The 25,256-nt window shown below is 39.5% G+C and overlaps 1 protein-coding gene across 1 annotated transcript in view; it reads right to left on the reverse strand.

The window, feature by feature from the left end:
* The window catches only part of LOC119234757 (uncharacterized), a 72,018-nt gene that overhangs the window by 22,081 nt on the left and 24,681 nt on the right, over positions 1-25,256 (reverse strand). Inside the window, exons 13-15 of the mRNA XM_037497760.2 lie at positions 21,457-21,556; positions 12,589-12,628; positions 7,593-7,644 (exon numbers count right to left, since the gene is read on the reverse strand). Coding sequence (XP_037353657.1) covers positions 7,593-7,644; positions 12,589-12,628; positions 21,457-21,556 — 192 coding nt within the window. The remainder of the gene's footprint in view (positions 1-7,592; positions 7,645-12,588; positions 12,629-21,456; positions 21,557-25,256) is intronic.

A 25,256-nucleotide genomic window follows, 5' to 3' on the forward strand; every position in this document is an offset into this window, starting at 1 on the left:
AGATTCTAAGTTCAAGGCCCTCCTAAAAGAATATGTATTCCTAACAGAATATGCACAAAGTGCATCCTTACTCCCCTCCAATCTGTCCAGCCTGCTTAAAACTGCTGCTTGGTTTTTCTTGCTTAAGGTGACTAAGGCAAAGGCAGTGATTGACCTTTGCCACTGTTATTTTAATATACAGAAGGATCACCGCTTGTCCATACTCCTTGCAATTGCAAGTTCTAAGCAAAATGAGATCCCTGACAATAACAGATTTTATTATCCTACCAAACTCTTAACATAATATGTATTTTTTGGCTTTTAATAAAGATGAAGAATCTCTATGAAGCCTATTTTTGAAAATAATATGAGTTTCATCTTTCATTTACAGCTAAAGGGGACATGAGAAAGGGGAAAGAAATTACTCAGAGATAGAAGTTTACCAATTTCCATAATGAATGAAAGAAAAACACTCTGAAACATGAAACCTAGTGAACCCCAAACAAGGTAACTAAAAAGAAACATATACCTAGATACAACATGGTGACACTGCAGAATATCAAAGACAAAAGAAGCCAAAAAGAGAAGACAAATTACAATGAAAGGATTTCCAAACTGGCAGTTGATTTTTTTTCTGTAGCAAAAATAGAATAATTAAAGTGCTACAACTTTCAGCCTATAGATATTCCTAGTAAAATAACTTTTAAAATAGAGGAGAAATGAACTTTATTTTCAGGGTAGTTTTAGTTTCATAATAAAACTGAGAAAAAAGTACAGAGGGTTTCCATATAACCTTTGCATATCTTGTCTAACAGTCCTTTATCAGATAAGTCTTTTACAAATATTTTCTCCCAATCTGTGTTTGTTGCCTCATTCTCTAGACAGTGTCTTTCACAGAACAGTTTTACTTATTTATTTTTGTTTTCTTATTGTTTTTTAAATATAGATAACATTGGTTTACAAAAACTATATATAATTCAGAGGTACAGGATCACAACCCTTCAGGTATATGTTACCACAACACATCCACCACCAAAGAACCCATAGTCCTTCCCTATAGTCAATTGGCCCCTCCGTACTTTGCTTTCCAATATCCCTTTTCCTCTCTGTTAGCATCAATTCTACAGTAAGATGTCTAGAGTTTCTTACTGGTTTCATTTTGTCTGACCCTTTGTTTTGATTATATTCTGTTCCATTGGTTTGTTTACATTTTAGAACATTCTATACTGTCTTGATTATTATAGCTTTATAGTAAGTTTTGAAATAGGATGTCAGTTGTTCAAATTTATTGTTCTACTTCAATATTGTGTTAGTTTTTCTAGGTCTTTGATCTTTCCATATAAACTTCAGATTCAATTTTTGATAGTCATAAAATAACCTGTTTAGATTTTGATTGGGATTGCTTTGACTCCATCTGTCAAGTGGGGAAAACTTGATATCTTGACAACTGTATGTCTCTCTGTTTCTGAAAATGGAATCTATTTATTTAGTTCTGTGATTTCCACAATCACAGTTATGTAGTTTTTCTCACACCGATCTTTTATACAGTTTGCGAGATTTATACCTAATGATTTCATTTTTTTACATGCTAATGTGAATGATATGTGGTTTTTATTTCAAATTCTACTTGTTTATTTCTAGTACAGTCTCATGTGTCATTTGATGGGAAATGTTCTGAGAAAGGTGGTGTTACATGATTTCCTATTGTGCAAATGTCATAGAGTATAATTACAAAAAGCTATATGGCATAGCATATTATATACCTAAGCTTTATGGTATTGCCTATGGGGGTCATTGTTGTATATATGGTCTGTCATTGACCAAAGCATAGTCAAGCATTCTTAAAAATATATAGAAACATGATTGACTTTTATATATTAATCTTACATTCTGTATACTACAATCTTGCTATAATTGCTAATTCCAGGATCTTTTTTGGTTCATTCAGATTTGTAAATAAACTCATCTGTGAACAAAGACAATTTTACTTCTTTCTTCCCAATATTTATGCCTTTAATTTTCCTTGTTTTATTTCTAACATTCTTTTTTTTTTAAGATTTATTTATTTATTTTATTTATTTATACAAGTACTGGGTACAGTCAGAAGCGCGGGAGGGTGAGAGAATTCACCAGAGCCAGAGCGGGGAGCAGAGCAGGCAGAAGGACCGACGCACACTGCTGAGGGGAGCAGCGGGCGGTAGGAGAGGTCTGCGTGCCATGTGGGACCCTCTTCTGGTGGCCGGGGAGCAGCCAGGGATCGAACCGGCGCTGCAGAGGCTGCGGGCAGCTTCACAACCCAGTGCTCAAATGCTGTGCCACCCGGGGAGGCCCTATTTCTAACCTTCTTGACCTCTTGGTTTTTAAGACAGTGTCTGGTAGCTTACAAAAAGGAAAAAGAAAAACAAGGAAAATATCTTCTATCAGGCAATCAAGAATTCTAAATAACTGATTTCCCGGAAAAATTAGAAAGACCAGAGGAAAAAAACCAGAACTATGTATTTTTCAAAATTGCATGCTGTAGTTTCTTTTTGTCATTCACAGTCAAAATGTGCATAAGTTCTTTGACAGATGCAAATTAATTCCTTTATGAAACTGAGTACTCACAGTTAATAATTAATGTAACCATTTATTTTAAAAGTATACCACACCCTCTTCTAGGAAAGCCTGGGGCAGTTTGCATATTAACTCATAGTTCAAAGGCATGCTATTATATTTAAGTACTAAATAAAATAGACTAGAAAACAGAAAGGAGTTGACACTAGCAAGGACCAGTCATGTTTCGCTACTTTTGAATGCCTCCACTAGGCACTACCTCCTCGCTACACACCGGTGTGGAGGCTTTTTGTTCTTGAGCTTCCTACTTGCCTTCAGGGCTGGCTGGGCCTGTCCCACAGAATCAGCAGGACAGTGACGTGGGTAAGAGCGCGTCCTCTGGCGCCTACCTGCCTGGACTGCAGTCATGGCCATGCACCTTGAGCCAGGCATACATGTCTCTGAGCTTCAATTTTAACACTGGTAAAGTCAGGAATAAAAATAGTACTTACCTCACAGATGAGAATTAAATGAGCCTAGTAAATGTAAAGCACTTAGAACTTGCTATACATAGGTCACCTACTGTAAGGGCAGGAATGGACACAGGGCAGATTTTCTGATCCAGCAGACCAGGTAAAGGAGGAGTCAGAGTCCTCAGTGGCTTTTCAGGTTTTTAATTTAGATTTACCAGGTACACAGCAGGCAGGGGCGCTGGGGTCTAGGAGGCCTCCCAGCCCCCAGCAAGTCTTCACTCTGGACTCTCCGACCTTCTCTCACATTCTCTCTTCTCTTCTCATGGCTCTCTCTGCTTCTCTCTCGGCTTCTGCTGGCATCCCTGTGACACTGCCCTTAAAAGCTCAGTCTTAGTCCAGGTGAAGCCCATCTACCTATGCCCACAACCTATCCCAGGTGCCCGCCATCAGGCATGCATTCAGAACCGCAGGGTTCCGTCATCTATCCTAATGGCGGGAGGGCAGAAAAGCCTGATACTTTTTACCTTACCCTACACCTACCTATCAGCACTTGCTCATTCAACATTCCTCAAATGTTTGGTCAGTAAAAATTCTTCATTTGAAATAATGCATGTCTCTCCAATTTATTATCCTCCATCCCTTGTTCTCATCACTCCATGATGCGTTTCAGAAGTTTGAACATGGCATCTGATTTTTCTCTCCCCTCAGTCTGCTATAAGCCTGTTCTCTTCAATATTCATGTTTCATCCAAAATCCAGTTACCGTAGCTTCTTTATGACCTTCATCGCCATGCAGGTCTGAACCACCCATCCCTTCTCCTTTATTATTACGTAGAGTTACTCTACCTGTACAATCTTAAGCCACACTGAGTGCCATAAGCTCACTGCTACAATTATACAAGCTTCACCAACAGAACTGTGACAGAAATCCTATCCCTTCTGTAAAGGGCAGAGCAGGTTTTCTGATCCCATGCAGACCGGGCAAAGGAGGAGTCAGAGTCCTCAGTGGTTTTTTGCAGGTCTTTTATTGGGGTTCAGCGGGTACGTGGCAGGCAGGGGTGCTGGGGGGCTGGGAGGCTGGCAGTCCTCCCAGCCCCCAGCAAATCTTCACTCTATCTGGGCTCTCTGGCGTTTTCTGCTTCTGCTTCGGACTTCTCTTTCGGCTTCTGCTTCGGCTTCTTGGCTTCTGGCGTCCCTGTGACGCCACCCTTAAAAGCACAGTCTTACCACGGGTGTACCCACTTCAGGTGCCAGCCATCAGGCATGCATTCAGGATCACAGGGTTCCCTCATCTATCCTGATGGCGGGAGGGCAGAAAAGCCTGATACCTTTTACCTTACCCTACACCTTCACTCCATGCATTATTAATTTTCCTCTGGTTTAGCCTCCTTTTCCATCTCGCTTTTGTTAAGCACTTCACCAGTGTCTTCAGTTCTTTCAACAATATCTTCAACTTCTCATTGCTCTTTGTAGGGTAAATAAAAAGTATCAGGCTTGGGCCTCTCCGGTGGCACAGCGGTGGAGCGCTAGGCTGCGAAGCTGCCCGCAGCCTCTGCAGCGCCAGTTCGATCCCGGGCCACTGGGCGAGGGTCCTACACAGCACGCAGACCTCTCCTGCCGCCCGCTGCTCCCCTCAGCAGTGCACTTTGTCAGTCTGCCTGTTCTACTCTCCGCTCTGGCTCTGGTGAATTCTCTCACCCTCCCACGGTTCTGACTATACCCCAGTGCTTGTATAAATAAATAAATAAATAAATAAATAAATAAAAATAAATAAATAAATAAATAAATAAATAAATAAATAAATCTTTAAAAAATAAAAAAGTATCAGGCTTTTCTGTCCTCCCGCCATTAGGATTGATGATGGATCCTTGTGGACCTGAATGCATGACTGATGGCGGGCACCTGGAGTAGGGTGTGGGCATGCATAAGTCTTACCTGGGCTAAGACTGGGCTTTTAAGAGCAGCATCATGGGGACGCCAGCAGAAGCAGAGAGAATAAGAGCGAAAGAGAAGCAGAGACCACCAGAGACTGCCAGAGACCACCGGAGAGCCCAGAAAGAGTGAAGTCTTGCTGGGGTGGCCCGGGAGGCCTGCCAGCCTCCCGGGCCACCCCAGCACCCCTGCCTGCCTCGTACCTGGTAAATCCCAATAAAAGCCTGCAAAAGCCACCGAGGGCTCCAGGACTTTTCCTTATCCTGTCTGCTCAGATCACAGAGATCTTGCTCCTTCCCTGTCCTGCTTCTACACTCTTGCTCCATTTTCCTGCTGCAATACTTACCCAAGTATCATTCCAACCTTTGTGCCTAAAACCACACTAAGTAAACTGCTCAACCAAGCACTGGAGCTGTAACTAAGCAGCTCTAGCCTCAGCTGACCCCTCAGCACAGTCTCGCATCCTTCTCCATGCCTCTTGCTTGCTCTGCACTTCTTTGCAAACCTACTCCACTATCTAGTCATCTCTCATAACCGGTCACTAAGTTCTATCTAAACCACAGCCTAAAAATCTCTTTAAAGGACCCTCTTGATTTTATTTGATTTCTGCTTCTTATCATTTCTGCCCTCCTCTCTGCTGTCAAAGGGATCTTCCTAAAGTCCAAGTATCATGGTGTTTCATACATACTTATATCCTGCAATAACCCCCTACTGCTTTCACATAATGGTCTTACACCCTAGTTTGGCCACAACACCCTTTGTGACCAGACCCTGTTCACCTCTGTAGACTCCTTTCCCAGTGTCTACCTTATATACTCAACGACTTGTGCTTCCTTGACTGTACAGCTCCTATACTGCCTTGCAGGGAGTGCCTTTTCCTTCTTTTTCTACCCAGACAACTCCTACTGGTCTTTAAGGTTAGATTCATGTGTCACTTCTTGTCAGCTCCAGTGCAGAGACTTCCCAGGCTATTCCTCTCTAACTATTCCTTCCTGACCCTTCCTGTTCCCTAAACAGGTTGGTTGAGCATCTTCTTCGACATATGTAACTCTAGCCAAGTACTTACCAGCAACAGGCACCTAGTAAATGGTTAGTGAATTAATGACTAAGTCAGGACACCCCATTTCCATGAAGTAACACCAAAAACCACAATCACATGTCATCCTGTATGTCCATTTAAATATATTTAAAAATGATGTGCAGTTAGTTTTGACCATGTCAGTATTTTAGAGGGACTGACACTCCTGTCAGCTGGTTGATAGCCAAAGCTCTCAAGTAACTGGCTGAATAAAACTAAAGACTTGAGTGGTAGTTACCACTTCTGAGCAACCCTGGAGCCCAGCACCTAGGACTATCTTCTGGCTTCCTCTCCAGGCAGCAAAACAGCATCATCACCTTCATAATCAACACTTAGGAGTCAGGTAAAAGGCTGTTTCTGTTTTGTTTTTTTTTTGGTTAAAAAGGCAACAAAAATCCTATCTTAGAACCCTCCCCCGCCCATAGCATCGGACTATTTCCCTACAACCTCACTGGCCAAAGCAGGTCACGTTTCAAACCCTTACTCTGGTCACAACAGGGGGAAGGGATTTTCTTTAGGCTTAAACAAATCAGATTCAACTGAGGCACCTGTGGGAATAGGACACTAAAACAAAATTGGAGCTTTAATTAAGGGCAAGAAGCTCTAATTAAGGGCTGTTGATAGGCAACCAGCAGTCTTTGCTAAAGGAATGTCATCTTTGAACAAATGTCAGATTTAGAGTCAGACACAGTAGTTTGATTTCTATCTCCGCCATTTTCTAATCATGTGCCCTTGGGAAACTCCCCTTCTATAAAATGGGCATCCCAAAACACAACATTTAGTATTATCGTGAAGACTAAATAGCGTACCTGAATGTTGCTAAATAGACCTCCGAGACATTATCTAATATGATCTTGTCACCCTGACAAAAACATCCAAAAGCAGTCATAGGCAATACGCCCATCTGAGAAGCTAACTTGGTAGAGTGAAGACGCAATTCAAGGGACAGTTTACCAGCACTTAATTGGAACAATCAAGTAATTGGGGTGATCCATTGTAAGGGCCGTACTGGGCACAGGTGCAGGTTTTCTGATCCCATGCAGACCAGGTAAAGGAGGAGTCAGAGTCCTCAGTGGTTTTGCAGGTCTTTTATTGGGGTTCACCAGGCATATGGCAGGCAGGGGTGCTGGCTGGGGGGCTGGGAGGCTGGCAGGCCTCCCAGCCCCCAGCAAGTCTTTACTCTATCTGGGCTCTCTGGCGTTCTCTGCTTCTGCTTCGGCTTCTCCTTCAGGTTCTGCTGCTGCTGGCTGGGGCTGCTGGCATCACCCCGTGACGCCGCCCTTAAAAGCACAGTCTTAGCTCAGCTGAATCCATCTACCTATGCCCACACCCTATTCCAGGTGCCCGCCATCAGGCATGCATTCAGGACAAGGATCCATCATCTATCCTGATGGTGGAAGGGCAGAAAAGCCTGATATTTTCTTTACCCTACATCCATTCTCCACCCACACCAATCCACAGTTTTTCTCTTTTTAATCAAGTAAACAATATAGTTAAAGAAGTTTGTCAAGACTAAACTTCTCCAAAAAACACCAAAGTCACACAAGCTTGAATGCACGACTAAGATACCACTGTAGTAGATTAAGGGGATTCTCTTACCTTAACCTTCTTTTTCGGATATAAGATGAAAAATGGTTTTAGAACAGGAGATCTAGAGTTAAAATGCAAAAGAAGGGACAATAAGTGCTCATTTTACAGACCACGGGCCCAGAAAAGAGGGAGGTAAAAGAGGGTTTCCACAGATTCTATTCATTTGTCCCACCTGACCCACCTTTATCTATTATTGGTCATATACACTGACCTATTTCTTGTTTGCATTTCATTTAATCTGATGAATATTTCTCCATCAGAAGTTATTTGTATATACATGAAAATCAAGCATTTGAAGTCATTAAAAAGTTGAAGCTGGTTTTCTTATACTACCTATGGATTTCACCAACTTCTTCTTCCTTCTTCTGGCCTTCTCCCTTAAGACTTAATGAGTACCCAAAAGAAGTCTAGGTGAACTTTCTAGACATGAACAGAGAGAAATGAACTTTGGTGTTATCTAGTATTTCAGTTCAGTCACAAATATGAGGGTCAGAAGGAAATCTACTTATGTAATAGAGACAGACAACAATAGAAAATCCCATAAACATTATAAACAGAAACACAGAGAGCAGGCACTGAATATTTGTGGATTGAATTAGCCAAGGGTTGAATCTAGACAGAAATTATGTTATTATTAAATTTTATAATGTGTAAGAATACATTTATGGAACTAAATATCTTGTGATCCTTAGACAGTTTTTAAACCTTTTTATATTGAAATAGTTATAGGGAAAAGTTGAAGGAACAAACAAGTACAACTTGATAACTTATCACAAAACAACATCCACCTAATCACGACCAATATCAGGAAATAGACCTTTGTCTACACCCGAGAAGCTTCCCCCCTGCCTTCTCCCAATTACTACTGTCCCTAACAAAGATACTGCTCTCCTGACTTTTCTTCCACCTAAGCATGCATCCCCAAACAAAATAATCCCCCAAAATGTATCTGTATAAATGGAATTATGTTTTGGCAATAGAACGTTTGTGAGATTCACCCATGTTGTTGAATATAGCTGCCACCTGCTTAGCTATATCCAGTAGATAGTAACAGGGTTTTCTGTTTTATGTGTATGGCAAATCTATTTATAATTATTTAAGACTATATACAGTATTTTTAAGATATAGCTCTTTTTAGATATAAATACCATGTACATAAGATGTAAATACATGCACATTTTCCAGGGATACAACTGCTAGAAAAGGAAGATTTTATTTTGTTTTATTCAGAACCTTATGAAGAGTTGCTCACTTGGAGGTCTGAGTTTTGCACATCACATACCTTTAGGAGTCTGCATTTGTGGACTCATTTTGTCTCCTACTGTACTATAGTACATTTGGAACCACCCATGTATTGAAATTACCTACTATTTTATTAAGTATATTTTTCATCTATTTTTTATTTTACGTTACAGCAAGTACAATTACATTTGAGTGGACTGAAGTTATTTATGAATTTCATTTCAAGATAGTAAATGGGATGATACAAAATATATTTGTCATAAGAAGACTGTATCGGGTCTGACAGTATTGAATATCACTGTCCTGGATAAATTCTTGTGGCTGCAATAGTGTGGAGATAGCAGACATCTCCAGAGCACAAAAAGTTCTATTGGACAGCACTGGTCTAGAATATTAGGCCAAAATATGAATATTTTGATATTTATAATATCAAAAACCTGGAAACAACCTGTATGTCCATTAAGAGGGGAATGAATAAGCAAATGGAATACTACCCAGCAGTAAAAACAAATGGTTGCATATAGCAACATAGGTAAATCTTATAAAGAACACTGTGAAAAAGAGCTGAATTGTGACAGATATATAAGATAAAACTATGCATGGTTTATTAAAGGATTCACCTGCAGAAAAAGTAAATTTTTAAAACATTTATTTATTTATGCATACAAGAGATGGTGTGGAGGGTGAGAGGAGTGAGAGGATGTGGAGGGTGAGAGGATACACCAGAGACAGAGTGGGGAACAGAACAGACAGACTGACTGAAATATACTGCTGAAGGGAGCAGTGGGCAAGACAGGAGAGGTCTGCTGCGCCATGTGTGTTGCTCCCTGGCTGGCCGGGGATTGAACTCATGCTGCAGAGGCTGAGGATTGCTTCATAATTCGGTGCTTAACCCCTTGTACCACCAGGGAGGCCCCCTAGAAAAAGTAATTTTTAAAACGCTAGGGAGTTCAGCATAGCAGTTAGCCTGTGGCAGGAAGGGAGAAGATAAAAATGGAGAGGAATAAAGTGGGGTCTTATCTGCATGGGTAATATTTTATTTCTTCAGGTATAAGGTGGACATAGAAGAATTTATTATTCTTTATAGATTTTTAATATAAGGTATGTGTTACTTTAATGTTTTCTTTGTCAATATTAAGTATTGCAAAGTGAAATTTTAAATTTCACATGCTTCTCGAGCATGGAGCCAAGTTTTGCTCACATTTTTATCCCAAGTGCTGGGCAGGATTTGCCACAGTATGGAGACTCGATATTTGCTTAACAGTCACCCAAACATACACAACAAAAGTTCATGAGGTATTACTGTCTTGACTCACAGGGAGAAATAGAATACTTCCATCACGTCACTTAGGGTACCCAGTGACATTTTAAATCATGCATTCATTTTACAAGTATCTAGTAAGGGCTTACACTCCTTCAGTGTTAAGGGTTCAACAGTGAACATAAACAAAAGTGCTTATATTTAAGAGAATAGGGGGACAGGGCATATGGCTGGAGGAGGGTCAGGCTTGGAGGAACATATATATAATAAAGAATACCAATAAGTGAAATAGATAGTAGGTCAGCTAGGGATAAGCACCTTAAAAAAAAAAACAAAGCAGGAAAGGACAACAGGAATGTTAGAAGATTAAATAGGATGGTCAGGTGCTTGTCTTTGAGAGAGTGACCTTTGAGCCAAGACCTGAAGTGAGAGGAGCCTTGAGCTTTTGAATGAGGTAGGAGAATGTGTAACACCCCTGAGGAACCCACAAAGGAGGCCACTGCAGGGGGAGCAGCTGAGTGCCTGAGCCAGGGTGGGGCTGGGTAGAGACTGGGTAGAGAACAAAGACTCTCTACCCAAAGACTGGGTAGAGAACACACTAGGCCACCTTAACGACTCTGGTTTTCTCCTTAGGTAAAGTGAAGGATTTGGAACAAAGGAGTGACATCACCCCACTTTGAGGCTCACTCTCTCAATTGTATGGTGAAGGAGGGAACGGGAATGTGAATGGGAGACTAAATGTAAGTCTGTGCAGATGTTGCCCTACAATGATTCCCAATGAAAATGTATACAATGTCATAATGCAATATCACTTCAATAAGGGTTAATTTTAAAAGTAGAAAATAAGGCTCATTCTCTTTTGAGAAGAGATGATACTGGGAAGTGGAAATTAGGGAGATAATAATTCAGGCCAGAGATGATGGTGCAGGGACGGGCAGGCGACAGTGGAGGTCATAAGCAGTGGTCCAATTTTTGACATATTTTTGAAGACGAAGTAACAGGGTTATTGCTGACTAACAGATTAGCATGGATGAGAAAAAGGGAGCAGTTGCCATTACAGACCACAGAGGAAGCTGGTTGGATGGGGGTGTGGTGGGGTTCAGTTTGGAACATACCAAGCCTGAGATGTTTACTAGGAATCCAAACAGAGCTGTTAGGCAGACAGTTTATCTAAGTCTCAGGGTCAAAGGAGACAGAGAAGCGAGGGAAATAAATATGTGACCATTAAGATAGAGGTGGTATTTAAAGGTGGAAGATGGGATGAGATCATAGGGCGTAAAGAGGAGCAGTCCAAGGGCCACTCTGCTTAGAAGTCAGGGAGGAAGAGGAAGATGAACAGACAAGGAGGAGTATAGACGATGGGGCGGGAGATAACCACAAGAGGAATGGCTTGAGAGCCAAGCTAAGAACACATTTAAAGGACAGGAAGAGGGTCTCCCTGGTGGCACAGTGGTTGAGCCCTGGGTTGCGAAGCTACCCGCAGTCTCTGCAGCGCCGGTTCGATCCACGGCCACCAGCAAGGGTCCCGCATGGCACGCAGATCTCACCTGCCGCCCGCTGCTCCCCTCAGCAGTGTACTTCGTCAGTCTGCCTGTTCTGCTCCCCGCTCTGGTGAATTCTCTCACCCTCCCACACTTCTGACTGCACCCAGTGCTTGTATAAAGAAATAAATTTTTAAAAAAATAAATAAAGGAGAGGAAGAATGACCAATGGTGTCAAACTGTGTTCAGGAGGCAAATAAGATGATCACATGCAAATAAACTTGACATGAGACCCAGACATGGGCAGCTCTGAGGAGGGGGCAAGGTGGAGCGCTTGGTGTAGAGGTTTCAGGAGAAGGTAGAGAGAAACAAAAAGGAACAGACACAACAGACAACTATTTTGAGGTTCTTTTCCATCTTTAGCTGTCTTTGGACAGAAAGAGGATCCATGCATTCCTCATTCAATTGACACAGACATATCCTGGAATCTGGGAATCTGGACCCATCATCTCTTATCTCATCTCAAAAGAATAGAACGCAAGCTGCTAGAAAATTCCCCTGAAGTACAAGAACTTGTTGACTGTCTGCAAATAAAATTGTTTGTAGAAAGAATAAAGCAGAAATTCTGACAGAGGGCACAGCCCAAACGAGGTGACCACTGTCCTCTGGTTTTTTAGGTGAAGCCCAGTAAGTCCTCTTCTTTGGTCAATACATTGAATATCTCCCTTTAGATTAGTGGCTGGAAAAATAGATTAGCCCAGTCTTATTGTGCTAGTCCCTGGAAAAGCCATTTATCTCCTGAGAACTTTAACCCCAGGGATCAGTGCCCCGGTCCTATTCTGCCAGGATCAGCACCACTGATTCTCAGATAAGGCAACTCACCCTCCAAGAACCACCCGCCAGGCTCCCTGAACAAGACATGGCAGGCAGACAGGTCTCTAGTCCCCAGCACTGCCCTGTTCTCACCCTTATCCAGACAATATAGAAAAGACTAACTTTGTCATATGGTCGGGAAACTTACACTTTTGGACGACCTCCAACTGCTGCTGTCAGACCAGGGGCTGAAGAAAAAGAAAAAATTAAAACAATTTCCTTCTCTTAAGAGTTTGCTAAATTACTATAATATAATCCCAGTGTAGTCCATTAAAACAAGGGATTAATTTTTAATATAGGGTTCTACTACTCTAGAAAATCCAGGTTAAAACAGTGTGCAGAGGTCATGAACAGGAGTCAATAAATGCAGAAATTACATGACAATTAAAATTTTTTATGGAACAGAGTCCAGTCATTAGTCAACTTAGAAAGCTGAAAGACATAAGAGGGAAACAACTGCCATCACAAATCAAATTGCAGGGCCTCCCTGGTGGCGCAAGGGGTTGAGCACAGCACTGTGAAGCAGCCGCAGCCTCTGCAGTGCGAGTTTGATCCCCAGCCAGGGAGCTACCCACATGGTGCAGCAGACGTCTCCTGTCTTACCCGCTGCTCCCCTCAGCCGTGTACTTTGGTCTAGCTGCCTGTTCTATTCCCCGCTCTCTATGGTGAATCCTCTCACCTCCCACACCTCTGGCCTGTATCCCAATTCTTGTAATCATAAAAAAATAAATCTTTAAAAAAATCAAATTGTATTTATTTGCTGCCTTCTTCTAATTTAAATATTCAATTTGTAGAATTCACTATTTTCACCATGAACAGAATCCTGAAAATTAACTTCAGAAAATTCTCATTTGTTGTGTTTTTTTTTTTTTTATGGGGACCTCTTCCCTTTGCTCCAAAAACCAAATGCAACAAAAATTTGTAGTCTTCCCTTAAACAGAGCCTCTGAATTTGAAATGGAGAGTAAAGCATTGCACAAACTTTTCTTTCTCTCTGCCCGTATGCACCCTCTAGTGGATTTATAATTTAATCAAAAACAAGAATGAAAAAAAGATTTGTGTGATCTAATAACTCAAATTACAGACTGTGTAAAAAAAATGCCTTAAAATATAGCGGAGAGTATTATAAGAAAACAATTAAGGTTTGGCACATTAGAATATCCTACCTGTATATTAAGTGCATTTTTAAATGTTACGGATACCTAGTATTTGACACATTTGTAAAAGAAAATATACTATGGTGAATAATCACAAAGTCAAGTTGCTCTGAAAAAAAGTTAAATAAACTTATTTGTACATTATACAAAAACAATCTTTTATATAAGCATGCAATACTTAGGTGTATTTCACATTATTCAAAGATTCAGCATTCAATATTTATGTGGATTTCACTTGATACTAAATACTCTTTGTATTCTAAAATTATAAATTACAGGGCCTTAGAAGTCAGCTAGTCTAGTTTCCCCAGTTTACAGATGAGAGAAATGAAGCCCAAAGAAGTGTTTGCTGAGGGCCACAATCACATGTGGTAGGATCAGAACTCAGATCTCTTTTTTGTTTGCTTTTCATTGATATATAATTGACATGCAGTATGATAGCAGTTTCAGGTGAACAACATAATGACTGGACATATGTGTATCTTCCAAAATGATCAACGTAGAGTCACAATTTTTTTCTCTTGGGGCTGTGAACTTTTAAGATCTACTCTCTTAGCAACTTTCAAATATGCCATAGAGTATGATTAACTCTAGTCACTATGCTGTACATTACATTCCTATGATTTATTTTATAGTTGGAAGTTTGCAACTTTTGACCCCCTCATCCATTTTGCCCCTCCTGCCCCTGGCCCCACTTCCACCCTCCATAGCCCTCAGCACCTCCCCCAGCTTCCAGAACACTAGTATGTTCTCTCAGTCCATGAGTCCACTGTTGTGTTTTTAATTCCACACATATGTGGGATCATGTGGTTTGACATTCTCTTTTTGACTTACTTCATTTAGCATAAAGTCCTGAAGATCCATCTATGTTTCTTTTTTAGCTGAGTAAGACTATGTGAATGTACAGAGAGATAGAGAGCTCACATTTTCTTTATCCATTCATCTTTCTATGGGCCCTAGTTTGTTTCCATATCTTGTCTATTATGAATAATGTTGCAAGGAACACAGAAGTGAATAGAGCTATTCAAGTAGTTAGTGTTTTCATTTCCTTTGAAAAACAAAAACTATTTCAGAAGTGGGATTACTAGATCATATGGTGGTTCTATTTTCACTTTCCTGAGTAATCCTTGTACTATTTTCCATAGTGGTTGCACCAATTTATAATCCTAACAACAATGCACAAGTTTTCTTGTCTCCACATCTTCACCAACACTTGTTTCTTGTCTTTTTGATAACAGCCATTCTAACACACTAACAGAACTCAAATTTTTTGAATATCAACAAGATGTTTCTTTCACACTTCCTACCTGATAAAGTAAAATGTGGTACAAAGAGATATTACCTAAAATCCAGACTAATAAAAATATAATTTTATCCATTTAATGAGAGAAACTAATAAGGAGACCTAATTTGGACTGGAGAAATTTCTTTGTGAAGTTATTGATGAAAGAAGGGAAGAAGAAAGGAAATAAACATTTCAGGAAATAGACGCACAAAGGTGTATTTACTTTCTCATGCTTGTGGTAAAGTGCGAAACTTGACTTAAGCACTTCCACAGACAGAAGTAAGGCTAAGAATGGAGCAGGAGGGCCTCTCCTGGTGGTGCAGAGGTTGAACACTGGGCTGTGAAGCTGCCCGCAGCCTCTGCAGCGCCTGTTCAGTCCCCGGCCACCAGCGATGGTCCCACATGGCGCGCAGACCTCTTCTGCCGCCCGCTGCTCCCCTCAGCAGTGTATTTCGTCAGTCTGCCTGTTCCGTTCCCAGCTCTGACTCTGGTGAATTCTCTCACCCTCCCGCGCTTCTGACTGTACCCGGTGCTTGTATAAATAAATAAATAAATAAATCTTTAAAAAAAAAAAAAAGAATGGAGTAGGAAACTGACTTCTCACTTGATTTTGTTGCATTGTTTTAATTCTGGACTTCTTGCACTCATTATCTTTTCTTAATTAAAAAGTAAACCTAGATATAAAAATAATCATCTCAACATATGCCAACTAAGCCAGCTCCCTCTTCTTTCAGTCACCTGCCTGCTGGAGATGAACACAGGCTTTCTCAAATCTGCCCTCACACCCTGATTACATGGCTCTTGTCAAACTTCACTTTTTTGAATTAATTCTCCACTAATTGATTCTAATGCTTCTTATAAATGCTACAAGCCTCATGGGAAAACTTCTGCCTGAACTCTGTACTGCTGATAATCTTAATCTATTCTGTCTAATAACAAACTACATCATTCTGACTTTTGTTTATTAAACTTGCTTCCTATTCTTCCAATTCTGTCAACCCAAGTATTTCTTGCCCAGGAAAAACTGCACAGAAGACTCCAAATAAATTATATAATATTTACAATAAACAGTAGCTTGAATGAGAATTTAAAAAATAAGGTCAACACAATTTTAAGGCATAGAGGCTTGATCTGTCATGTAGACTACGTTAGACAAGAGTATAGGAATGATCTTTCCATGATGTGCCCTTGACCCCCAAAAGTACTCTTTGCCTTCCCATATTCTGTTGTAGAAAAGGAAACACAAAAATAAATTTTGGTGATACATTTTCTATATACTCTTACTACTACTGTAAAAATTAATTTGGAGCAGTATCTGTCCCATTATCAAACTACAGGAATCTATATCCTAGGTTTGTGCTCAGAGTGATAATTTACATTCACAGTAACCTTCAGTCTTGAGTCTGTTGAGTTCAACTCCATGTTTTTAATTATTTCACTTCCTCTACATTGAGAAGATAAAAATTTGGGCGGTAGATTTCCCTTGAACCAAAAGAGAATATAACAAACTGTTAAACCAAGGACCTTTCTTAAAGTGTTTTCCAATACACTTTGAGATCAGTCATAATATTTATATTTACTCAAGCACTTTGCAATCTCAAGCTGTTTTAACCAGCTGTCATTTTGGTGTCAAACTCCGGTCATTTTAATGTGAAACAAAGGTCGAATAAGGGTTTTTTCTTATTCTTTTCCTATTAGGGAAATGTGTATATTTATTGAACTCTGTTTAAACTTCCAACTGTAAGTCCCCATTGCATACTTCTGTACTTCTATTTCCTAGGTCACATGGGATCTTATGCTTGTTCATAAATAAAATGCATAGAAATAAAAAAAAGAAAGAAAATTGACAAAGTGTTATCTACAATCAAAAATACCTAAAACCCAGTATGGTCTATACAAGCTTAGCACTGATTATCAAAAAACATTTACACCTAATATTGAGGTTCATTAGGTAGATAATGCCAATTCGATTTTTTCTTCTGTATCTAAAATAAAATGGCATAGTCATTTTTTCATTATTCATTCTAGAAACTTCACTGTGAAGATCATTCCAAAGTCTGCTATATTGTGGCCTTTTCTAAAGTTTATTCTCTCAGTTTATTGTCTAACCCCCAAATAAAATTGGGGGGGACTATCTCTTTCGGATCACTTTTAAGAGCAGAGAGTGATCCTCTATCATCCCTGAGATATATAAGTTGGTTATTTCCAATTGCAATAAAAATTTCCAGAAAGAAAATATTAAGTAGAATATGTAAAAGCCATGAACTATAAATATATGGATTGTCCATGAGGAAAAGAGTACAAAATGCAATCAAGAGTTCTGACATGACATGTAAATATAAAAATCTAATTTAATCATCAGAGAAGCAGAAGCAATTAAGATTATAACAATTTAAAAAATAAGACCCTTATGTAACAGTATTATGAGTAGTTCAGAAATAAGGATGAATTATTGAAAGATCCAGATTATTTCCAAGATTTACTGTAATTAGTTTTCTCGACTTAACATGCATGTGCTTCAGATTATGAAATTAACAAATTCAATTGTATGATGGACCAAAGGCCAATATATTGACTAGCCAACAAAGTAGCATTTCAACAGTGCCAATGCAATATAAATGAATAAACAAAATGCTATTTGTAGTCCAGGTAAAATTTAGGTTGAGCTACCTACTTCTTGATTCCAAAGAGAAAAATCACTTTGTTTCTCTTCTACAAGCTATGTTCATAAAGTGCAAGTCCAAATGGCCACACTGTCATATTTTGCTAAATATATTTCCATACAATTATGTAACTTTCCAACGGAAAGGACTGTGAGTATAACAACACAGTCAAGACATGTGTGAAAAGATCAAAGCCAAAAAAAGTTCAAGAAAACGCCAACAAGTTTATACTTGACCAATAATCTTTCAAGTGAAACTGGATTTGACTTGGAAATATGATTTGGGGCAAAATGACTGACAAAAACTTTTCAGCCAATGCATCCCTTCAAGTAGCATATTCATCTGCTTTAGGATTTCAGATCTTTCCCCAACAGTATTAAATTATCTGGCAACAGCACAGACTTCAAACTCCTCTGCTATTCAAGCAACAATTAAAGTTTCAGCTCCCTTAATGCAGGTGCTTGGTAATGAGATACACAATCACAAAAGACTGAAAACAAAGGAATAATCTCCACGTGCTACACCGTGACACGCTAGATCTTAGAATCTGTACTGGTCACAGACTGGGGTGCCTGGCTCTCTCAAGAACTTTTCTGGTGGCCACACCTGATGACACCCTTCTCTGGCTAAAGATGCCACTCCTCTGCCCACAGAATGGATGTACAAACTAAGTCTGCTTCATCCAGGGACTTCTTCTGGGCCTTAGAAACTGACTCTGGGAAAGAGGAGGTCTTCTCTGTGATCTCAAAGTTGCCTGCATGTGAGCCTTGGAGCTGTCAGGGGCTGTCCCTCAGCTCTGCTGAGCAGCTGGTCTTTACAGCCAACACACAGAAAAAGCAGTGGGGACAGTGAGAGGCCAGAAGGACTAGAGCCCCTGAAGCCAGTTACACCCCTGTTCTTCCCACAATTGGGTTATAAGAGTGAACAAATTCCACTGACTTGCTTTCACTAGTTTATGTAAGAACTCTATCACAAGAAGCCAGAATCCTAAGTAGAACAGACACAGACTTGTGTTACTATAAGGACTCTTGGTGTACATGGAGTCCAATCTCCTCATGTTAAGTATTGGGAAAAAATGTATTAGAGAGATTGAGCACTTTGTATAAAATCTCACAATAAAATGGCAAGGAAACAGGGAACTGGCAGATTCTACAGATTGGCTCACACTTCCCAGACTTCTTATAGCTAAGGTGCAGACTTGTGGCCAAAGTTGCTGGCAGCCACAGACATCTAGCGAGGACTTGGGGGAGAAAAGAATGATGAGAAGTGGTTGTGATGATGGAGAGCAGGTGGCAGAGCCATAGGGGTTGTCTGAGATAGCATCCTACCTGCCTAAAGTTGTGTTTGTTCTGGTTATTTCACTGTGTTTTGTTTTGACAGAGTAATATCTAAAACTGGTTCTATTGCTCTCCCAAGATTCTGGGAGGCACCTGGTAACTTTCAATAATTCTCCATCTTCTTAAACTACCTAGAGTTGTATTTGAGATTGAGAACCTTGACCTATATACAGCTTAGTAGCAGGAAATAGGATGCTTCCATCTAATATATGGAATTGATTACTGAAAGAAGTGGTGCCATGAGCAGCAAAGGCACATCTCCCCAAAGCAGAAAGCTGGTAACTCACTACTTGGTGATACAAAATTTTGTTCAATTGTCCCAGGTGGCAGCCCAGAAAGTAAACTCTATGTTGTGAATGTTGCATCACAAGAAAGAATATGAAAAATTGGCCCAGAATTCTAAACTTCCAAGTTCAGTATCATCTAGAAAGTATGTGCAACTGCAACAAAAACTATAAAAACAGTGACTTAAACAAATTGGGTAATTTTATTTTTCTGACATCTGAAGATTAACAGGAAGTAAAGGAAGAGTCTATAGAGTATAGACAGTTCCCGTGTCCAAAATGGCAACCCCAAGTCATCCAAGAGAAAGAAAAATGATGAGCAACTTGAAGAAGAGGCAGGAGTGAGTCACACACCACAGAAATATTTCACCAAGGTCACTGTTTCTGCTCCTTCTGGAACATGCTCTCTCTGCTTCTCTCTCCCTTGCCCCTTTTCTTCCTTTCTTTCCTTTGTAACTGTAACTCTGTAGAGGTTCTGGGCATTTTTATTAATTATTCTTAGAAACAAGAAGAAACTGGCTTTTAAAAGTTTTGTAACATCTTCAATATTAAAATCAAGTAGCAGACTCAGCATTAACTAGAAGTGAAGCAGTTCTGGTTTTGTGAGATTTGAAGTTAACACAATTTGCAAGAACTTTGTCAAGAAAAATAACACAGGGCCTCCCCAGTGGTGCAGGCAGTTGGGCGCAGTGCTGTGAAGCTGTCTGCAGCCTCTGCAGCATGGGTTTGATCCCAGCCGGCAGGGGAAAAACCCACACTGCACAGCAGACCTCTCCAGTCTCGCCCGCTGCTCCCCTCAGCAGTGTAGTTCAGCCAGTCTGCCTTCTGTTCCCCACTTTGTCTCTGGTGAATCCTCTTAACCCTCCCCCACATCTGGCCTGTACCCCAATTCTTGTATAAATAAGTAAACCTTAAACAAAAAAGAAAGAAAAATAATACAAAAATTAAAAATACAAACTTGGATATGATTTGTATTTCCACTGATGTTGAGACTTTTTCATATATTTATTAGTTATTTATTGGTCATTTTTTGAAAAATGTTTATTGAAGACACTGGCTCATTTTTAATAGTTTTTTTTTTTTTTTTTTTTTTTTGGCTGCAGGCTTCTATGAGTTCCTTATATATTTTACATTTTATCCTTTTGTCAGATACATGGTTTGCAAATACTTCCCCATAGGTTGCCTTCTCATTTTGTTGATTATTTCCTGTTGCTATACAGATGCTTTTTAACTTGATGAAGTCCTGCTTGTTGATTTTACATTGTTTGAATTTTAAAATGCAAATCTTGCATAGCCAAAACTTAATTTTCTATTCCATTCATTTTTAATCAAGCAGTAGAGGAAGAAGAAAGAAGTAGAAATAGACTAGAACTTTTTCATATGGCACTAATATTACCAGAAAATTTTCTTTGTGGGAGCCAAAAGAGGGTTGCTGCCAACTCTCATGTTGCCAACTTCACCCATCTACGCCTTAGTTTCTCCAGATGTAAAGTGTGGGAATTCAAGGTCTTTCAAAAGTATGTCCCCAGTGAATAAATGCATGTCACTGGATTAGCAAAACTAAGGCCTTGAGAGGCCTGGTCCAGTGATGGCAACAGGTCTACTTCCTGGTGAGGGAAAAACAAGAGCGCTTTGGGGAAGGTTCTGTGGGGAACTAGAACACAAGATGGGGCAGAGCAAACCCAAAATGAATTTTACCAGGTTGCGTTGTCTGGAACTATCACCTAGATTTACCATTTGGCAAATTCATCCTAGACAAATACATAGTTCATGTCAGTATATTATTAAATTTTTGATAAGCTTGAGGTAAATATTACAAGGAAAAGCATATACTTCACAAATATTTAGTGGTATTAAAATACTCAAAGACGGGCCTCCCTGCTGGTGCAGGCGGTTAAGTGCCACGTTGTGAAGCTGACCACAGCCTCTGCAGTGCGCTTCGATCCCGGCCAGCCAGGGAGATTCCTACATGGCGCGCAGACCTCTCGGGTCTTGCCTGCTGCTCCCCTCAGCAATGTATTTCTCCAGTCTGCCTGTTCTGCTCCCCGCTCTGTCTCTGGTAAAGCCTCTCACCCTCCTGCGCCTCTGGCCTGTACCCCAGATCTTGTATAAAAATAAATAAATCTATAAAAAAATTAAAAAAAAATACTCAAAGACATAAGAGCAGTTAATATAGCAGTGAACACAGACCAGGTGGCTAAGCATGCAATGCCCAGTTTGGAAGAGTCTGCTAATAAATATTATTGCTAATGGATTCTTAGAGTTGTAGCTGTAAAAATACGTATATTTACCCATTCCAGTCGCTGCTGGTGCAACTTCTTTAGAAAAAAGTTCCACTGCTTTCCTCTGTCTATGATGTACTGAAAGCCAAAGGACCACTTCTCGTGGACCCTATTATCAAAGAGTACAAATTAACAAATGCACACCTCAAAATAAGGCACAAATCTGTATTTGCTATTGGTGAAAGATTTTTTTTTCTTGAACTATATAAATATATCTGATATGCATGATTGCTAGAAGGAATTCTTTATTAGACGTGTTCCTAATCTTGCCACATATGTTCATGAAAGTAAGCATCCTATTAAAAATAAATACTGTATAAATTAAAAATAATTTTACCTTACTATATACAACTTGACACATGGTAATGATATCTTAGAAAATAGCTAAAATTGTATTTGTAAAATTCCTTTGTCTTTTTTCCTCTCTATTATTTAATTGATATTCATTGCTTTCTTCAAGTGACAGGTGTTTCAATTAAATGTTTATATCTGCTGCTGCTCAATTTCTCCTAAAGAATATCTACAACACAAATAATCCAAGTTACTGCATATTTTATTATAGAATGAATCAATAATCAGTTATCCTGGTTTAAAACATAATTATAGTATATAAGTATATAAATAAAAGGTCATATTTGAAATATTTAAGAATTCAGCAATTACCTTTTTTATAAGATGTGGTCACCTGGAAGTACAATAGAACTGAGTAGAAGGGTGAGGTCTAGTTCTGCTCTTCTTTTGAAGACCTGAGTGTCCTTAATTAAGTCAGTTCATTTCTCCATAACTTAATTTCCCTTTTTGTAAAATGCAGATCCTATCAGCTTCCTAACTACTTCTTAGAGCTATTATGATGAAACAATGTGGCATCAGATGTGAAACATGTCTTCAAGTACATATATGAGATATAATGGTTGAATAAGACCAATAATTAAACTTCTACTTTTCCCATTATGTTTACTGTCAATCTCTCTATCTAAAACCAACGTAGTGAATCTATTTGACAACTTAATTATGTGACTAAATTGAGGTGCATGGGCACATCAATGAAAAATGATACAAGGTACTGTTTTCAAGCACCTTTATAATAAAAAGTATCTTCAAAACAGACTAGAAGTTGGCTTACACAATAAGCTTTCATGTTAAGTTTTACAGTCACTAGTTCTAACTTAATAAATTAAATATGACAGTTAAACCATCTGGCATTTCATAGAGCACAAATTTCTACATTTAGTGAAATTTCTATACTTTGACTGTAGGTTTTATTAAGCTTCTAGAATTTCTCATACACTTCTAAATAGTCCCTAACTTTATATTCTGACCTTACCACAAACAAGTCTACAAAATAATACATAGGAATATGACATTTTGGGAATCAAATGAATAACTGACTGCCAAAATTACGAAGCCAAGAATTCTTTTCCAAAAAATGTTCTCAAAATAAAATGTTGAACTTACTATTTTATAAAGAAGGAAAAAAATCCTAAACAGAAAAGAGTCTCAATAAAGATTAGGAAACATATACTTGAGTTACTTTTACTTTAATATATCTAAGAACATAAATAATATTCTTTATCTGCTCTTCTAAAATTTAATAAATTATCTTTTTATGCTATTCAGGGCTTCCTAACTGTTACAAAGGTTTTAGATCCTTTTCCTGGACTTCACACTAAAATGAAACAATCCTTCTAGTGGTGAAAAATACCACTTCAGGAACTGGACCATGGGGGGTTCAAATTCTGGTCCTGCCCATCAATAGCTGTTTGATGACAAATTACTCAACCTCTCTGTGCCTTATTTCCTCATGTATGAAACAGAAAACCTAACAGACAATCATAAATGGGTTCTGGTGAGGGTTAAATGACAACAGGAGTAAAGGACTTAGAACAGTGCCTGACACATATCAACTTCTCAGTTACTATTAATCATCATTGTTGCTTAATTCCCACACATCTTCCCATCTCTGATTAATGGTTAAGTGAAAGCAACACTACACATCAAAATGTATATAATCCAGAACAAATAAGATGATCAAACCTTTGTGAATATGACCACTGTCTTAAAATTCTATGAAATTATTCAAAAAGGTTAAAGATGCAGATGGAAAGTTTATAGAAGACACACTTTTAATGATGCTGCTAGGAATAAATATATGGACAGAGATAAAAACTACCCCGACCAGGTCAAATTATCCATAACTAAATGAGTCACTGATCACATTTCATTTAGTTTATTTTGGCCAATTATAGTTTTAAAAACAATCTCAGAATGCCTCAGATTAAATTAGATTTATAAAATTGATTTTTGATGGGTGGTCACAGTAGATTCTGAAAAAACTTAATTCTTAAATCTCTTTTTCAGGTGAAAAGCTAGAAATTTCCCAGCAAATATGGAAGAATCATTACTTCCACTCTTACTGTTAAGGAAACATATTAAGAACTAGCTAGACATTAAAATTTAAATATTCGTAGCTCTCTGAAAACCTTGGAAGAAAACCATATCCATGACATTCAAGAGCCTAAACATAACTCAAATATTAAAGATGGAACTGCTACAGGGGAAGGAGCATTATGGAGACCACAGGAATGGGCACCATTTCTTCCATCCCCACTTCCATGCTGTCACCATCTCAGATGCTTTACACTACAACTCCTGTTATAGGACAGGGAGAGGGGCAGCCCAAACCCCGCAAACCTGCCTATTCTAAATGGGTTCTGCCATCCGCCGCATCAACACAAAACATATGAGACTTTAATGGGAAGAAACTTTAATAAAACTAAAAAACAATACAGGCAAGGCAAAGAATCTAGTTTCTAAATGAAGCACCCAAAGTTACCCATCCCCTCGTGGGTAAAAGTCCATCCAAATGGGATTGGCCCAGAGCAAGGCCCCAAAGCCTGCCACAAGTCTAAAGCATCTTCCAGTGGAGACCCACAGCAAAGGGCCAGAAACAACCAGACAAGCCCGGAAGGAAAAGAGCAAAATCAACATCAAGATAAAAGCTGCCATTGTCACCTCCCCACGGGTCTCATCCACATCTGTGTCACCCAGTCCACGACCAAAAGACAAGCGCAGTTTCTTCACGTGTCTCCTGGCTCCATCCTGCTTCCTTCCTCAGTCTCTTCTGCAGCTTCTCCTCTTCCTGCTCAGCTCCACCCTCCCTTGGGTGGGGCAGGGAACCTCCCCCTTTCCTGGGGACCACCTTGTTACACTCCCAGTATGCTAAGTACTGGACTTCCTGAATGAGGCTTCTCAGAAAGAGGAAGGGGTGTATATATATTGTATATATAGGAGGTGAAACACAGAGGAAGGAGAGATAAGGCAGAGATAAGGTGTGGCTTGGGCAGACAGGCTCTTCAAGAATGAAGGTGGCTGTCATCTTGACATTGTGGTGGCTTGTCCAGTTTGGAAGGTATATTGTGAATTTCACCTCTCTCCTCCTGAGCCCCTGGACAACCTGTTGTTTGTTTTTCCCTCCCAGGATGTGCCTTGAGTTTTTTCTGGCAACTTTGCATTTCTGGGTCTGCCCTGTTTGGCAGGGTGTTTGCCCATGAGGGAATGCATCATTTTGGAATTTGATCCAGTGTCTCTCCCCTTCTCCTCTGTTCTCTACCTATTCACTTTGAACCACTCACCAATTAAAGATCTCTGAGCACACTAGAGCAACTACTTCCTTTGAGTGCATGGGTGGCTGGATCCGTAAAATGGGCAAAATAGGTTTTTTTCCCCTTAACAGTTTGGGTACCCCTCAGTTTCAGAACAAGAAAGGAATATCATGGAATTGGGGTGAATTTTGCCATAGGCAGAAGGAA

This window comes from Talpa occidentalis, unplaced genomic scaffold (assembly GCF_014898055.3).
Source record: "Talpa occidentalis isolate TD23 unplaced genomic scaffold, MPIMG_talOcc4v2.1 talOcc4.8, whole genome shotgun sequence".
Lineage (NCBI taxonomy): Eukaryota > Metazoa > Chordata > Mammalia > Eulipotyphla > Talpidae > Talpa > Talpa occidentalis.